Below are 19,012 nucleotides of genomic sequence, written 5' to 3'. Positions count from 1 at the left end.
TTTGATCGTTGACTTTCATTTTCCTTTTAAAATTTTTTATAGCGTTTGATTTTTTCCCCTATTTTCAATGCATTAAATTGCAATCATAAAGAAAAGGTTCTGTAGATCTTCCCATTTATTCACAAAGTTAAAATCACTATTCCGACAACAAAAGGTACTAACTGTGTACAGTAAGAAAACAAACAGACGAGCATATCTCTAACATTCAATACGACTAGATAATATTATACCTGAAGTTGTTAACACTACTATTTACTGATTTTTATTTTGAAAATTAAAATAAGTACACGACTATATTTTAGTTTTCAAATTTAATAAAACCTGTTTACAAATGACAATAGAGCTCATATTTGTATGCACATACAGTGTACCGGTACTCTTGTCTTAAATGTAATTGCAAGTTTAATATCAATATTGTCCCCCAGTATATAAAACTTAGTGTTATGATTACGATTCCAATTAATAAAAGCTTTTCGATGATTAAGCTACGTCGCTAGAGTGTTTTGCAGTATTTGGCTTCATCATTTTTAAGACCTAGACAGCGATCCGTAATATAAGTTATCACATTGCAATGACTGCAGCAGACCATTTCATGTCATAAAGTGTGGACAATTAAACGCATCACCCCTGGCTTTGCAGGTGCGATATTGTGTGTGCTCTGGGAATAATAAAACGGACAATTTTAATGTTCTAATATTTTAAAGATGAAATAAGATACTCCGGCTGAAATCACGCCTGGTCAGGAGTGTTGAATTTGATTATTAATTCATCAATTGTCTCCTGAGTATGAACAGTATTGACATAGCTTTCCGTCTGATTTTATTTCTACTTAAAAGCCGAGGGGAGATGTCGGTCCCCCACGTACACAATTATCACGCTTTCCGATACAACTCTGCAAAACAAATGCATGCCGTCATCGCTACTTTCCAATAGGGAAAAGGCGGTAAGGTGACGTCACAAAGTCCACGCCTCCTTTATTATTGACATTTCTTTTCTTTACGCGCTAGGCATAAATAGAGATAAATAATTCTCTAATTGCAGTGTTACGAGAGAAATATTTTGAAAAAGGAGACAAGCGACTGTCATCACATACGAGCAGAGAAATCAGTGAAACAGCGACAGGGGGATTCTAGCACCGAAGGTTGGTTTTACAACCCAACTTAGCTGTTGTTTTTCATATTAACTTAAGTAATTGAAAAAAAAGTTAAAGACAAAACAAAACAATCGTGAAGTTATGTTATAAAGAAACAGTAGCTCATTTAATATAACTCATCTAAATTTTGTTTGTAGCATAAGAATCTATTATATAACATTATGAAGTGCATTTAAACATATTTTACATGTATGACTTGTTGCATAGCCGTTTAAGTTCAAGTGGCTGCTTATTTCAAATGGCTGAGAATATAAACTTTGCCTTAAATAGAGAATATACACTGCAGAATGATTGTCACAGCAGAGTCCAACAAGAGTAAATATGGTAGGCTTATTTTATTTGAATAGTTCATATCAGAGGCAAATGAGCGTTTATTTCTTTAATTACGCTCCTCTTTCGCACTTCTATCATTGAGAGCTAATTTGCTCTGTGATAATGAAAATCGAAATAGCTGATAATCGACCTACTTAACTTTGTGAAACATTAAAATTATCAGCAATGTACAGAAAACATTTCTGAAATACGACATAGTGACTTTAAGCTTAATTTGCGTTGCAAAGCGTCATCAGATAACGACTTTCCTACCTTACGGTGTCTAAATCGCTTATTTGACTTTATAGCTACCATTTGTGGCTTCCGATTTTGCAGAATCCCCGTTTCTTGCTACAGTCTGATTAAACAAGTGACGGCTAATGACGAAATAGACTACACTATGTCTGTCTAGGATTTTTATTTTGGCATCTCGAATTACGAGCAGGATATGTGGAAAATCACTATAAAAATCACGTAGAAGGTTTATGATAAAAAAAAATCAGAATGTATCTTGGCTCAAACCATTTATTTAAAATATTATCTCATACTTGGGTTTTCTAAAAATATTTGTTTTTCGTTTTATGAAAGTATATTTTCTAGTTAACTTTGTCCTCTTTTCAGTGTTTCCCCTGTAGCATCAGGTGGGTATAGAACCTTCTTAAAACAGGTATAAGAAATTAAATTAAATAATAAAATACATGTACTAGGTTAGGATTTTTGTGCATTTTTAGCCGGGCTTATTGCTCAAAGAGCAATTGCCGGCTTATGGGATCCTGTTCAAGGCAGGATGTTGACCCCATAGTCGCCATTTTAAAGTTACGTGCAAAAATATAGTTCTTACTCTCAACCGCTTTTGAGATAATACAAACGCTAAATAAAGCAACAAAAATAAAACGTTTTATCTATATAAAATAAACATTAGTAGTAATGACTTTGAAAACTTCATAAGTCAAAGAACATAGTTCATTTGCGTAAGGATTTTTGATAATCAGTGTTACCGTAGTTCTCTACACATACGAGGTAAAGCAGAAGAGGGAACCAGACTGGCCTGTTTGTTTACATTCAGCTGCGGTACCAGATTAATTCTGATTCTGACAAAATCGGACCGTGGTATTAGGATTGAAAAACTCACTGTCAGTGTCTTATCATATATATTAATATAGTTTTAAAATAATTTTTTCATCAGAATATAAACGTGATTCATGTAAGAAATCCATTCTACTCTGTAAATGAGCCCGGCTCTCTGTACTTCTGAGTACTTTGATTCTCATTAGTAGTTTGGTCCTCACCTACTTACTCCTAAAGTTACTTTACTGATCAAAATGTCTATCATTCCCACGAAGTGGGGGTGAGTGGGTTAGTGCATTCATAACAGAAGTAATGTATTTTATCACCAGTCCATTATCGGGATAAGGAATAAAATTAATTCTAAAGGTTAGCACAGTGTATGAAAATGAAAAATAAGTGCCATACTTTTACAAATTTGACCTTTTTCATATTTTTAATATATAATTTTTTTTTCACTTTTGTACGGGGTTACTCCTGTTCCTCCCATCCCAGCATGCAGTTGGATCCCCTTTACATCCCAGCATGCAGTAGGAGCTCTAGATCTACTTCAGGCACCCCAAATCTTCACGCACTTCTCCGTACGATGACCTCACTTACCTTGCACATGCACAAAAACGCTTTTGCTTAATAATATTGTAGCAAATAAAAAGGACGTAGCATGCACGTTTTTCAAGAGAATGATATAAATTAATCTTTTCAGGCTTAACTCCAATATAAAAAGGACGTAGCATGCACGTTTTTCAAAAGAATGATATAAATTAATCTTTTCAGGCTTAACTCCAATGTCATGATTCAAAGATCATGTTTCAAAAACTGTTGAAAATCGTACAAGAAAATTGTTTTCATTTCTTATTGAACGATGATTATTGACAAAATATCTGCCCTCTGATGGAATACCAAATCAGAAGTTCCGTTACATTAAAGTCAGAAATTTCTTTGACTGATTTATGATGAAAAAAAAATCAACAAACAAAATATATATTAAACCTGGATTAAAGGTGTGTTAATTTGCTTTTTTTTTTTACAATATAAACAAAATTTAATATACATGTATTTTTGAAAAATTTTATATTGATATTAGCTAATGATATTAGAAAATCTGAAACACAGACACAGTCTGACATTTTCCTTTAGAATTAAACAATAGCAGCAATTGAAAGCCAACAACGTGTCTCGCTGACCGCAACAAATTGACATAGGGATGTAGGCTACACTACACGCAGTCTATAGTCGAACAATACTGTGAAAAATGAATAATTGATCATCAAAACAAATACCCCGACTGTAATAAACGGGAATCCACTGATTATCAGCGTTTACCTGATCTTCAATCAGAATTACATGCATTAATTATGAAGCAATTTTATAGGTCACTTAGAGGTCGATTCTAATTTATATCTTAAGGATAAATTCATAAAAGCACCAAATAAAATTTTAAACAGGACACTATGTTTAATGTAGTAATCTACTAGATTACGCGAGTTTCATAGTATTTTTAATACACTCTTGGAATAAAAAAAATATATTTCCTGAATGTATTTTTTGAATATAAATGTTTTGTCACGAATCCTAAAAGCTAGACTTATTGCACAAGCTGAATTTCAATTGTAATACAATAAACTTAGGCAATTATTGCTTCATATTGAGTAACTAGCCATAAATGTAATAAGGTTATGTACCAGAATTGCCCTAGGCATCAGTATACACTATTTTAAAGAGAGAGAGAGAGAGAGAGAGAGAGAGAGAGAGAGAGAGAGAGAGAGAGAGAGAGAGAGAGAGAGAGAGAGAGAGAGAGAGAGAGAGGATAATTCATAAATTCAGTCGTAATTTGTGTGTTCACGAAAATTTAGAATTACATCAGGACGATTAAGATACATTCCTTTTCGTTCTGGTCTTCTCAGGGGATTTTTTTTGTTTGACTGAAAGCAATATTAATTCTCCATAGTAGACATGTATTTCAAATTTATTTGTAAATTATTCTCGAATTATATGAAATGCTATTGATATTTTTCTGGCAATCCCTTCTTTTAATTTTCACTTAGGAATTCCTTAGGAAAAACTCTTCATTTCTCCTACTGTAACCACCAGAATTTTAAATTAATAGTTTCATTTGACATGAATCACTTTGTCACCTTATTGATTATTTGAGACGAATCCCGAATGTCTCACTTTCCCAAACTATACCAACAGCAGATTCTTATGACGAGTCCTCCCGAAAGACTAAACAGGAAAACTAAACTCACCCAAGCGCATGCGCATTTGCCATCTTTGATGTTTAATTTTTTTTAAGAAATCAAGACTCTGCTACTATTCTATTTTTAAATAAGGTAAAAAAATAATTGCTATATCAGTGGATACATATACTACTCTTTTTTAAAGCGATAAAAAAATAATAAATGGTTTCTTTGAATGTGTATAAAGTCTAAAAAGATTTATCTAACGTAAAACCCACCGATTGTTGATCTTGTAAAAATCAATTACGTTATTATTACTTTTTTTTTATTATTATTTTTTTTTTTTACATTTCTTTTTTAAAAAATAAATGATATTGAGTCGCCACCACTCGCTAGTGGAATGAAATTGAAAATTTAGATCTCTACTCGGCATTTAAGGCATTTGGGCAGTGTTTTTTTTTTTACCACAAAATGGGACTATGGTGTATTCGGTATCATTTGAAGGACCGGTTTCCATTCAACACAATGGATTCGAACCCACGAAGTAGGGATCAATTCCTAACTCTGCGCCACTTATTAATCAAACGCTCTTAGCATTGGGCCATACGGGCTACGTTGAATGGACTATACATGTACTTAGAAGCATATAACAGTACGACATTTAACTCTGGACACGTCATTGTCCAGACTTTTTACCGCCATATCTAATTAAGATGTCCGATAAAATGCTGGGAGTACCTGGTGGGCTTTCTTAGTAATATCACTTACTTTTATGTTGAACTTACAAACATACATTTTAATTTAAAAGATATGTTCTAAAAGAGTCTTCAAACTCAGAACCTTATTGGAGAATGGTGGGATTTTTAATCCTATCAACTATCCCACCTTTCTCCTATGGATGGGAGAAAAAAAATTTAGATGGGATTTTTTCTTCCATAAATATGTTCAGTTGGAATAATTTCCACGGATATTGACAATCATGCAAATATTTTCTCCCATACATTGTGAAACGTGGGCTAATTCTGATAAATTATGACAGTGACAGACCACTCATCGTAATCTATGGAATATATTCTACTTTAAAAAAGTATTAGAGAAAATGACTTGTTGTCAATATCCGTGGGATTTATCCCATTTGAACAATTTTGTGGTAGAAAAAATCCCACTGGGAGAAAATATTCCATCTGACACTTTTTCTCAAATGGGAGAAAGGTGGGATAGTTGATAAGACTAAAAAATACCACAATTCTCTCACGGAATTCTGACTTTTAGGACATCATTCTTTCGAAAAAGAAATGTTTGTGAGTTAAGCATGAGACCAGGGGATACTGCTAAGAAATGCCACCAAGTGATCTAAAAGTATTTTGGACATCACAATTAGAAATGGTACTTAAAAGTCTGGACAATGTTACATGTCGCGTCAAATAAAGATTTACTTTGTAGCAAATTGCATGCATGCACATACATATTTTCATAGATAGTTAAGCTATATTTTAAAAATATATCTTCTTTGAAACTTTTGATGAAATATCTTTAAATACAATGTAAATGTGTATATTTTAAAAAGAATAAATTAAAAAATTACTTTGGAAGAGATTATATTGAATAAAACGTTTGTGTAACTTTTCTTATACACGCCCATTTACTTAAGGAATCACTGTCTAGTTAGTGTAGTATGCCAGGGCATCAGCGATAGTGGGAAACATGGGATAATTGCATAATGGGCGAAGCCCGTTATGCATAAATTATCCCATGTTTCCCACTATTGTGGATGTCCCTGGCATACTATACTAACTAGACAGTGATTCCTTATATTTCCATTTCATTGTGAAATAAAATTGTAGATTTAGACTTTCAAAATGTAGACTAATCGATTTAAATTACACGAGGACTCCCTTGCCAATTTCAATAGTCCTCGCCACTGACGTCAAACACAAAGGCAGCCGCACGAGATTTACATGCATAAATTTGGCCTCCTTAGCTCCTGACCCATCCACCTGCCTAATTTACATTCCGGCAGAATTATCAAGAAATAAACTCCCCAAACTTTCAAAGAGTTATCACAGAGAAAATAATTAGAAAAGGAAATATAATCTTATCACAACTTTTGCATGTGGAACTAAACCTGCATACTAACATGGCACTGAATTGACTGTATTCGTGACTGAATCTTCAAAAGCTGTGAAAATAAAGCAGGCGTGAAAATCTGAGATTCCAGCGAGAACCATTGGATAAAGTGTAATAAAATTCCTTCTTTGCAAATTTTAGACAGAACAACTTTCAAATTGACCAAACACGCGATATAATTTGTCGAATATGAGGAGATATTCCGATAAACATTGCGACAAGGGACAGATAAACTGTTAATGAAGAAAATAACTAACTTCAGATCGTCTCTTTATTTCAATTTTCTTGGCAAAATGAACACTTAATGTAAACAATCTATCAGTTCTTAGTGGGACTGGCAAATTGTAAATGGGTAACTCTGTACCGTACATTTGTGGTTGGGGACAAAAGCAATGTACATGTATCTAACATTAGTGACGGCTACATGTAGTTCGATTTTTGCTTATCCTTTGCTATTTTTACCTTTGTTTTTCTTCTCGTTATACACGTAACACCTTTTTGGGGGCTTATTATTTGCTATTTTTACGTTTGTTTTTCTTGTCGTTATACGCGTAACACGGTTTTAGATTTCTGTCAGATTAAAATCTTACATCAGACGGGTTTAAAACCATGATCACAAAAATCTTATAGGATAGGCATCAAACGTTTCCCCCAAGAATCAAAAACTTTCAAGGTATATCATTGATTAATAAAATTTCAATTAAAATTTAATAGAAAAATCTGTGAATTTATCATCTTGAAAGTTTTTAAACTTTCCTTTATAAAAAAAAATATTTTTGGCTGCAGGGAACGCTACGGACACGATATCTATGTGCACGGAAACAGAAATCTGGAGAGAGAGAGAGAGAGAGAGAGAGAGAGAGAGAGAGAGAGAGAGAGAGAGAGAGAGAGAGAGGAAATTTACTTTCAAAGGAAGGTTCGAATACTCCAGTACATTTATCCGTACTTTAATTGTAATAAATACAGGGATTGGTCTCTATATCAAATGTGTTCGAGAAAAAATTCGCCATATGTTATTGGTATAAATCTTAAACCTTAGTTGTATCTAGATACAAAACAGTTAAGCCGATTTGTAGGCTAAGGGAAATTGAGACTATTCTCATTTGTTCACGTCTCAGTTTAAAAAACTGAGAAAATCTTGTGAACACATTTGGAAATAACACAGCTGAAAGTGACTAATCCGATCAAGATTTGAGATTTTTAAATTTTTTTGCTGTGAAAAAATTGTTTTGGCCTTTTTCCTCCGAGAAAATCTTTTCGACGAGTTTTTGGTTTGCTCACTAAACCTTGTGAAGATTTGTGCAAATATGCCATCTGCTGAAGAAATTTACTCTTAGAGTTTCAGATTTTGGTCACATAATATCATCACTTAAGTTCCCGACCTACGACAATGAAACAAGTATTTTATCGGTATTTGTTTTGTGCTAGACCCCTCCATTATATTTGGTACTGTGTAAAACTTCATGACAACATGATCTGAATTCCGGAGATTCGGTGGCGTTAGGTGGAATTTTTCGATAAAATGAAATCGATCTTGAAGATCTTTTAATGGATGTCAAGCCTATGTCTGCAGTTGTTTGTGCATTTGACCTTTTACTTGTAAACGAACTCTTTGATGGCTTTTAGAGAAGGGCCACACCGCAATACCCTTAATGTGTTTCTTCAAAAATGTATATCGGTACTTAATTCTCTTTTACGACAGGAGTCGAAAGAAGTGATTCTTTATTATCATGAACGATTAGACAAATTTTCCTATATGGAATGCATGCAAAAGCATAAAAGAGATTAATATGACAATTTCGCTACACCCTTCTACACTTTGTAAGATCAATATCCAGTTGCATTTAGCGAAGAAAAGTTTGCTAAGCATAAATAATCTCTCTTTTATTGTCAGCCTTAAGTAGAAGTAGTAGAAATTGTTGTACTTTGCTTATTGTATTACCCCAATAATGCATGAGGGGGGATTACACACAATGAGCGGAAGTTTTAATTTTTATATCTTCAATTAGCGAAAATAAAAAAAGGGTTAAGTCGTATGATAGCTTATTTCCATTCATTGCCGAGGTTTCTTTTTTCTTTTTGTGTCTCCGGCATGTTTTGTGTGGCAAAAGGTCTTGGTTGAAAAAGAAACAGCATTTCCGATCCACTATTGAGTACGAGATAATTAGTTTCGTTGTCAAGACACCACTGTGTCCGGTCTATGGTTCTGACTTAACGATAATGGTGGGATCTTGTAGAAAAAAGAATTTCTGGATTTGGGTGGGATTGTTATAATCTGTGTTTGATAGATTCTTTAGAGGCAGTAATGAAGATATCTAAGACAGAGGTTCTAAAAAATATCTTTACCCATATTCAAAACTCACGTCAATTGGATTATGAAAAATATTATTGCTAGTATTTAGCATAAATTTTGTACTTTCTTTTCCTTATAAGTTAAGGTAAGGAACAAACAAAAATTGCTACTCGAGTTCATCTTATAATCGGATCAATTAAGAAAGGTTCAATGAACGCCTCTCTTTATGTGTTTTTCCCTTCGTTTTTACTTCACAATTTATTCATTGTATAACTCGAGAAATTCTATTCAAATATCATTTTACATGGGGAATTAAAATCAGTCCATGTGCAATATTAAGGCCACATTAGGATGCAGGGTTATATAACAATTCCAACATTCTTGGTATGGAAGTACTTTGTCGCGTTGAAATAGAGAGAATCATGTGTACTTAATCTGCTATGCCTTCGGCTTCGAATGAAAATCAGTCTCTAGAAATCACCCCAGGAAAACTCTAGAGAACCTCGGAAATCCATTTCCGCTTGCAGAGTAAACAAGTTTCTGAAATAATTTTCAGAGTGCTCCTACGATTTTTCTAATGCTATGAAAATATAATTCATACATTTGTTAGCAAAACGATAATGTACATAACTGTCCTCTATTTGCAAAATAGGATTTTTTCCCAAAGAATTAATTAATAAACCAAACCTATTAACTAATTCAACGACATACTAAAAGTATGAGGGCATATTGCTTATCTTTTACTTGATCTAGAAGTATCAACATTATACCCAGAACAAGCGTCACCCAAAAGAGCAATCAGCATTAAAACTACCTTCGAACCTGAAGCGACAAGCATGCGAAGTTCTACAAGCAATCATAAAGAACTATCTTACGATTCTCGTGAGATTTGAGCGATGATCTTTTAAGTAACCCCTCGCCCTGGTCGTTTTAATTGTCATAGTTTCTCTCATTGATCTGATGTCCCCTGTGGTTCCCTGGTCACCATTCATCTGCCGGAATTTTGCCTTCCGCAAGCAGTTGTATCGTTCATCGTTCCCAATGCGGTTATAGGGCGTTTTATTTGTCATTAGTTTACTCATTAATTTAAAATTGTTTAAATTGCGGCTCATCCTTTACGTTATTTTAATTGTTCAGTCTATATATTATAAAGGGGCGTTATTTTTAATCACACATTCATTATTCTTAGAAGGTACTCACAAGTAAACAGGGATGACGATGAATTACATTCAGTAATACTAGTGTTCTCTACAAAAAATTGGATTTTTCAATTTAAATCTGTACAATTGTTATATACAAATTAAAATTAAAAATTTATTTCAACTTTTCAATTTAAATTTGCAAATGACGATTGTCATTAATAAATTTAAATTGAAAAATTCAAATTTTTGTAGAGGACACTATATACTTACGGTGCTTTCTATACTCATATCATGCGAGTACAAACCTGGCCCTGGGATCATTAAACAAAATTAAATCTTCATGTTTACTTAAATCTTGTCAAGCAGATCAAAATTAACATATGTTTCAATTCTGATTCTTATTTGCAACTTTTGAGATAAATATTTTACAGGCGACTGAAATTTTGACAGAAGTCTAGTGTGATCCTGGGGCCAGGCCTCTGGGTATTTTTATAGTAAAAAATGAGTTTTAATAATGTTAATAGTTACAAGCAAATCGGTGAATTTCAATGCAGGATATTTTGTCTACACGAACGAACATGAAAACACGCATTGTTTTAACACTTCGATCTGCTTGATATCTCAAAGGATAAAGAAATTTGGATTATTTTAAATCAGGTTAGGACAAAACTTTTCAACTCAATATTTTCCCGCGCACTTTATTGTGCCATAGGGATATGGGTTGAAGAAATTCCAAGCGACTTTAACACTTACTTTTAGAATAATCTTTCACGATCAGGCGAACACTTTAAAATTTTAATGCTACTTGCTGAAGTTTGAATTCAGTCTAAATCCTCGGTGTGATATTAAAGTTAGGGAAGTAGTCTAAGAGAAATAAAGCTGAACATTCAAATTGTTAATAAAAGAAATCGGTTTCTTAAAATATGGCATTTTTGTATCTTTGTTTTTTTTTTTGTGTGTGTGTGTGCTTAATATTTTTTTCATATTGTTTTGATTTTGCCCTTTATTTCTTTGTTTGTCAGACCATTCTTCTATCCCCTTCGTTAAATTATTAGGCCTTAGTCACAGCCTCAGCTTAAAAACAAACAGAATACCGACTTCCTAATGGCATATATAATTTTTTTAGGTCACATTCGCAGCGCTTTTAAGATTCGAGAACTTTACAAATATAATAGTTCATTCGAGATTTCTTTTGATCACATATAACGAAACGTTTCAATGATATTGATACATTAGCACATAACGACACAAATGTTTCAAATGTCACCTTTAAAAATCCATCAAAGACACACTTAACTCGAAATCCCTCTGTATTCTACCAATTCACTATTCTCAAAGCCATTGAGAGGACCAATGTAAACAAATTATGTTTATTGAATTAATGACATCCCCTGGATATTCTATTATTTGATACATGTGAGTAACACTCTACAAAGCGATTTATTTCCAGTTCTATGACTTTGCATGCAGCATGATTTCTTGCAGTGTGTGAACTGTGGAAGTGAAATGATTGTTTATTATATCCCTGCGCTAGAAAAACTGGAGGGTACATGTATATAGTAATCGGGATGTCCGTCTGTCTGTTACGCTTTGAGATACCCATCTCTTATCCGCAACTCCTCTCATACCACTGCTTGTTAAATGAGACTTTCACAGAATATTCGTTACATAGTGCCATATTGCACCTCTTTTACATTTTGATCCAACACATATATATTCCCATAGCACTGCCATTCTTTCTATAATATTGAATGGTGCCCATCTCTTATCCGCAACTCCTCCTATACCACTGAATAAAATTAAATGATACTATCATAGATTCTTTATAACATGATGCCATTGAGCACCTTGTATTTTATGTTTTGATTTGACACTAATTTTGGGTTTCCCAGAGCAAAACATGGACTTTGCCATTAAAATCATATGAGAGGCGGGGGTATCATTTATTGAGCTCAGTGCTCACGGTACTTCCCTGGGAAAACAATGATATACTGTATAAACCAAGAAATACATGAACTATTTTGACCAAGAACTTAAAATATTCACTATAAAGTCTTTTACGTAGATAGCATGCAAAGACAGTTACATTTGTAGATGTTGAAAATTGTGGGATTGCATTATTTTGCGATTAATACAAAAATAACAACACTTAATGTATAAATTATACATTCACAAGTAGAATAGAAGGTACACAATGACACTATTTAATAAAGATTCTGCAAAAATCTCACAATTTATCAATGGTATAGAAGGAATTGCGGGGAAAAAAGATTGAAATCCCCAACCGTGACAGACGGACGGACACATGGAAGGACATCCGTATCACTAAATACCCATCCCCCATTTTTAAGCGGGAAGGGGGTTATAAAAATGAAACCAAAATTAGTGTATCAGAAGAGGCAAAGAAAACTATAATAAATGAAACAGACATGTACATTAAAAACTTTTTAAATGGTGTGATTTCATTTCTGTGAGGCCATGGTGGAGAAGAGATAAAGTATAAAGATAAATAGTTTTCCTAGGAATATTAAGAGAAATACGAAGATAACGAACGGTTACCAAGCTAAAAAGTCCATAGTAACAATACAAATTGGGACCAGAGTAAACACACACCTCTAAAACATGGCAGATCGATACCATGGGGGAGTAAGAATCCCCTGCCTATTGGTCTTTAAGAATATTTTTCTATGGAACATTGGTACGCAATATTAGTAAGTCACTTGAATATTAAATCGTCATAATGTAAAATTGTTCTTTTATTCAACTTTGTACGTCCCTTTTAGTTTGGTAAGGTCTTTAATAGGGTTCAAAGTTTTACTGAAGAATGTATGCTATGAAATAAATAAACGTTGAAAACAAATTTTCCTATCCTAATCAAAAACACCAAAAAATAAAAATAAAAAATATATAGGGTTCAACATGTGGCCACATGTACTAGGATAAGACACAATGGGTTGTCAAAATTCAATTACGAAGCTATTTAAAAAATACATGTATGAAAGAAATATTAAACTTAAGTTGCAATCAATCGCCTACAGAGTGAGTTTGGATTTATCTAGGAATACCGTGGAGTGCATCTTAACTGAACTTTAAGGGATTCTTTATTTTATCACAACTCTCATTATGACTATTATTTTTGACAGGGTACAAGAAATGAAGTTAACTTTTGGGACGATACTTACCTTACTTTGGGCGTTTTCTTCTGCCAGGGTGAACGCAGATGGTGAGTTAAAAGGTTTCACATACATCATTGCTTGAATACTAAATTTCCTTAAAATGTCATTGCGTGGGTAGGCAAAGGATTTCGTTAAATACGCGCATACATGTAAGTTACAAAAAAGCCAAGCCGGTTCTCGAAAAAATGGCTTATGAAGTAGTGAGTTAAAGTCATGATCTTCAAAAAAGGAGCAGCAGCCTAGATAATATCAATTGATGCTTCACTACGAAATCGGTGCTTTCTGGGCCCTGATGTTGGACATATTGTATAAGATACGTTTATCAAAATACCCTCTTCCTTCTAAAAGCTGACAAACACCTATCCAGCAGAAGTATTCTTGAACAGTTCCTGGTTTTGCATTCCTTCATTAGATATGAAAGACAAATCGAAACAAAGAAAAGAATACAGACTGGTTGAAATATATATGCAAGCAATAAAGATCTTTGTGTAACATGATAATATAGAGAAAAAACTTTTAAAAATTAAAAAAACAACCTTGAATTGTTAAATTCAGTGTTACATTTATTGCCACTTTCTTTTGCTCGTAAATTGATTTTCAAAGTTGAAAAATCTTGGGGAAAAAATGTTTGTATCGTATAGAAATTAGATCGCCAAAAAATCATCTCTCATTCATTAAACAGAATTTAAACCAATTGATTAAATAAATAACTTTAATTTTTAACATAAATAAACGAAGATTATATACTGTTATTATTTCAAAGAGGAAGTGACCTTAGATGTGGTCTGAATTTGGAACACAAGACAATATAGTTATTAAAGTCTCCTACTTTCCCCGTAAATGAATCGACTTCTCTTTGTACAAAAGAGGACTGACAGTTTAGACTAGACTGTAACTTTTAACAAAACTCGTCAAATTCTAAGTTTGGCGTAAAAACAGATGTTGAACAGGTAGAATGATAAAAAAAATTAATGGTGTGTTTTGAAGTTTTCTTTTCTATATTGTCATATTAATAATTTAGAATCTGTGCAAAAACATAACATATGTTCAAGTCAAAGACTATATTAATATTTTGTTTTAAAGCAATATTATGTTTTATTTCTTTTTTGCAACGCAGAAGAGCAGACAAAAGCAACAGACACTACGGAAGACAGAGTTAAGCGGTCGCCTTATGTTCCCAAATTCATCGGCAAACGCGATGACGAAAGCGAAGACGCATTGCAAACATTGGAGGCTGCTATTCGGAAAGAACTTCTGAAGCAAGAGCCTTATGACATTTATCCACTTGACAGCAATGGCGCTTTTGAGCGAGATACTCGCTTAAACAGACAATTATTTGTTGGCAAGCGCGATAGTAACCCGCTCGGGAAAAGAGAAAACTATATACCCCAGATGGGATTCAAAAGATCAACACTTTTGATACCCGAATCCGATGAAATTCAGGACCTTGGTGCAAATAAACGAGCAGTGCACCCATTATTTGTCGGCAAGCGCAGAGCACCTTATTTCATAGGAAAACGCCGCATGCATCTCGTCGTTGGTAGGGGAGGAAACATGAATGCTCCAAAACTTGTCGGCAAAAGAGGAACTCCTTTGCTTGTGGGCCGACGGAGGGTGGACAATGAAGACAAGCCTATTTATTATAGCTATATAGCACTACGCAGGTCAGTGCCAGACGAGCAGCGCTTGCGCAGTAGCATCGCAGATTCATTGCTCCATAGTTTAAATCCATATTCTGTAAATGATTTAGGGAGTGGGAATAGACCAAAACATTTCCTTGAGGAAAATGATCTGTTAAGGTCTTCCAATATTAAATCAAAGCGTTTTGAAACCCCTGTGTTTATTGGGAAAAGAAATAGTAATATAGACTTGGCAAGCGCCAAGCATGCGCATAATCATATTCTTCGAAAGCGTTTCCAGCCACCCATGTTTGTAGGTAGGCGAAGCGAACTGAAAAAGCATCTTCAAAAAGCTCATATTCATCACCAGGCGGCCTTGCCGTAAGTCGAGATTTTGTGGGTAGATAATCTTTTTAATGCAAGGTTTTCCGCGCAAACATCCCTTTCGGCTCCCTTGCATTCTATTCCCTGGCTGTCTTCTTCGCAAACTGATCTACGGTTTTATCTTTAAAATTGAGAAAGTTTGATATTACACGACGTTGCGAACTGACACAGTTCCAGCTACCAAGTACTGGAATATCATTGTTTATTTTATATCTGTTTAAAGCATTTTCATTAATCATTATCATTTCTATAATATGTCAATCTTACCAAAATTTCAAAACACTGTATTTCCTTTTAATCACCCTTAAACAAAGCAAGATTATTTATTTAATTATATTTTTCTTCAAGAGAAAACAGTAGATTCGTAGTTTGTGAAGAAGCCCTATAGCTGCTGATTGTTTGGAGCGCATGCGTAGATAAAAGTGATCGCTATGAGAATCAATAGATTAAAATTTCATCTATTGATTACATTAATGTGATGATCATAATCTACAAGCATGGACAACCTTCATATTTTGATATTGCTTTCTTTGCTTGAAAACCATTAATGTTTAAGTAGAAAGAGCATAAGCAGTCCATAGTGGCGATATTTTGATTTGAGATTTTATTCATATATCTCTAGCTCTATGAACTGCGATGTTCTGGTGTTGATGCATGGCAATTTTGTTATATATTTGTAAGTGTAAAAAGCATGATATGATGGTTTCAATTATTTTGTGTTCGTAGGGGTCATATTCTGAGTTTTCTATCCTAAAAGTATTAAGATTCGAAATGAAAAACACAACTTAAGGCAATATATATATTAACAAAAGTACAAGTGTACCTAATTTACGAAGAACATGTTCTTTAACGGGTTCAGTATCTTTTGTTGTAGGCAACAATAATTCTACTTTCATTTAAATCTTCTTTTTTCGTGCAAGTGGTATTTTAGAATTTCTAGGAAGCTGATTTTAACCAATTTATATAGCATCCAAAATAACGAAGGTAACAACGGCGATCATTTTATTCAAAATCTACAAGAAATGTTCTGAAGGATGGATCAGTAGCCAAGATGAATAAACATCCCTTGAAAGGAAATTAATTATTGGCCTTTACCTTCTTTATTTCTGGGATGAGACAAACATTTCCTTTATGTTCAGTACATGCACTGGAAATTCTCCAGCAGATTAAAATGAGCCATTATAATCACCATTTTAAAAGTCGTGATCCAAGTCTAGAAATGAGACATCATTGTGAGGCTTAGTTGGTCCCATATTGAAAATTTGTTTCACAGTGGAAATTTAAAAATCTTAATTAGAATATTTTCCTGGACATTTAGCAAGTATACCTCATGTGTAGAGGTGTTTAAGCTATTTTTCTTTACGAATTTTATTTTCAGTGTGTCTCATGAGCAGGACTGAATGCTTATTAAATGAAATTTATATAATTAAAATGTGCTTCATATTCAAAATCATGTTTCTCTTCACTGTTTAGAAGTAAGTTTCACAAATAATATACTAAATAAAAAACACCCTTCCTGATTGCAAAATTCATATCACTTAAGTTTCAACTGTGCTTGAATTGGCCTTATCGAGAGAACGTCATGATATGTAGGTGGCTTTTAATGCCTTAGGGCTTCTTTTATAAGATATATCATTTTCTGTAAAGGCATTGTATTCTATTTTCATTCACTCATCTTCAATTTTTGCTTTTGCATGCGCAATCATCTAGAAGCGTTCAAATCGATGAAGTTTTGAAGGGCTAGTTGATTTCAATGAATACTTTATGCCACAGCATTCCATGAGAGAGTTTATTTTTATAAAAGAATTATTTGATTCATGAATGAAAGTATATATAAAAATAAGTGACTGCATGCTGCTAAATTGATAGTTTTGAATGTCAAAATAGTAGCAGTAGAAAACAAGAGGTATACGTACAGTTGTGTGTCTTCTTGTATCTTGTTTATTTTGTCGTCATCATTCAATAATCTAGAAGTTATCCTACCACTGTAAAAGAAAAACCTCTTTCGTTCTTAGAAAAAAAATAATGTATATTGTTTCTGACATACCTTGATTCATAAATGATTTTAAAATCGTGTTTATAATCAACAGGAATGGATCACTTCTACAGTTTTGATGTTACATATAATACTTTAAAAAGTTTGGTAACCTTAAAATTGAAAACATAACAAACAATAACTACATGTATATTTATAAGGGGCGTGGGGTATTCTGCTTCTGGGGGAAATTCTTGCTTTAGATAATACAATAAAAATAAGATAATGTACCCATCAAGCCAGAGTAGCAAAGAAAAAAATTTCGTATTTGAAATCAAATACACGGATACGATTAAAACACAATCAAAAGGTTACCAAAAATTATAAATTGATTAATTATTTTTTCGTAAACCTATAAAATTTCTTGCTGTTCTTTCAGATGATTCCAATAAGGAAAATCTTCTTACATCTGCATTAAGAAGCTTGTCAGAAAACAGACTTAATTCAAGAGAGGAAACTTTAGCGCGATCTCCAGTTAACATCAATGGGGATTTCCAGGAAAATACCGAAAATTTTGATCCCGATCAACTTCAAACACAGCAAAATTTGGACGAAAATTGTTCAGATTCTATCCACTCCCCTTTAGAAGAACATGGGGACGAATATAATGAACCTGAAAATCGAATTCCGATTGAAAACAATATGGAAAATCAAAGAATTAAAAAATATTCTGAATTTCTAGGAAAAAGATTTTCTGAATTCTTGGGGAAACGCGGACTACTAAAGAGGTATTCAGAATTTATTGGCAAACGACTACATCATGGCAAACGTTTTTCAGAATTCCTCGGCAAGCGTAGTCGTGATAAAAATAATTCTGAATATCTCGGGAAAGGAGATCATATTACAAAACGATATTGGGAATTTCTTGGAAAAAGACATTCCAAAGGTAAACGCTATAGCGATTTCCTAATGGGAAAACGGTACAGCGATTTTCTGATGGGGAAAAGACATCACTTATATAACAAAAGGCAAGGGGAGTGGTTGGGAAAATGAACACAAAAATTTGTTTTATCATTTCTTAATGTTATATCTATAAAACATATCAAGAATATTGTAATTGTTCTCAATGTTATACAAAGACTTGAATTCCTTGAAATTTATCTGTATATTAATCATATGGAGTTGCTCAATAAAATAAATTTGTAAATATTGTTCTGTTTATTTCTGTGTTGTAAGAGGAAATTTATTAATCTATTAATTGTGATCATAATAATACAAGGAAATATCAAAATGAAAGAAATCATTAGAAGTATATTTAGTACTTTGTTAAAACAAATTTGAGATCACAGAAAACAAAGAAATAATTTGTGTTGCAATGACCAAAACTTCAAAATTGTCTTTTCTTTTGTCACAAACAAGTATTTTATAGCAATTTTAGCAATGATTTCTATACCAGATTGAAAAGAGGACAGATATGAAATTTCCTGTATCACTTGATAATAAACTTTTTATATTAAAACAATAAGCTCACCTGAGATTTTCTGATCACATATTGTCTGTTGTCCGTCTGTCTGCATTTTTCTCACACT

The 19,012-nt window shown here is 33.2% G+C and overlaps 1 protein-coding gene across 2 annotated transcripts; it reads left to right on the top strand.

The window, feature by feature from the left end:
• Window positions 1–1,036: 1,036 nt before the first annotated feature.
• On the top strand, window positions 1,037–18,633 carry LOC134246803 (protein PRQFV-amide-like). Of its 2 annotated transcripts, XM_062729156.1 has the most exons (4): window positions 1,037–1,141; window positions 13,413–13,492; window positions 14,563–15,109; window positions 17,863–18,633. In XM_062729156.1, the coding sequence occupies exons 2-4, from the start codon at window positions 13,423–13,425 to the stop codon at window positions 17,864–17,866; spliced, it is 621 nt and encodes a 206-aa protein (XP_062585140.1). In that variant the 5' UTR covers window positions 1,037–1,141; window positions 13,413–13,422; the 3' UTR covers window positions 17,867–18,633. The 2 variants fall into 2 exon arrangements, with proteins under 2 accessions (XP_062585140.1, XP_062585139.1); XM_062729155.1 differs by lacking the exon at window positions 14,563–15,109.
• Window positions 18,634–19,012: the final 379 nt, after the last annotated feature.

This window comes from Saccostrea cucullata, unplaced genomic scaffold (genome assembly GCF_032062105.1).
Source record: "Saccostrea cucullata isolate Sc308-1 unplaced genomic scaffold, CSIRO_AGI_Scuc_v1 ctg2108, whole genome shotgun sequence".
Classification (NCBI taxonomy): domain Eukaryota; kingdom Metazoa; phylum Mollusca; class Bivalvia; order Ostreida; family Ostreidae; genus Saccostrea; species Saccostrea cuccullata.
The sequence above is the reverse complement of the archived record's forward strand: the minus strand, read 5'-3'. Positions and strand labels throughout refer to the sequence as shown.

Bases quoted from the DNA above. Each gene is read 5' to 3' on its own strand.
- LOC134246803 (XM_062729155.1), top strand. From the start codon at position 13,423: ATGAAGTTAACTTTTGGGACGATACTTACCTTACTTTGGGCGTTTTCT. The intron at 13,493-17,862 runs GTGAGTTAAAAG...CTGTTCTTTCAG, and splicing joins TGCCAGGGTGAACGCAGATG to ATGATTCCAATAAGGAAAAT.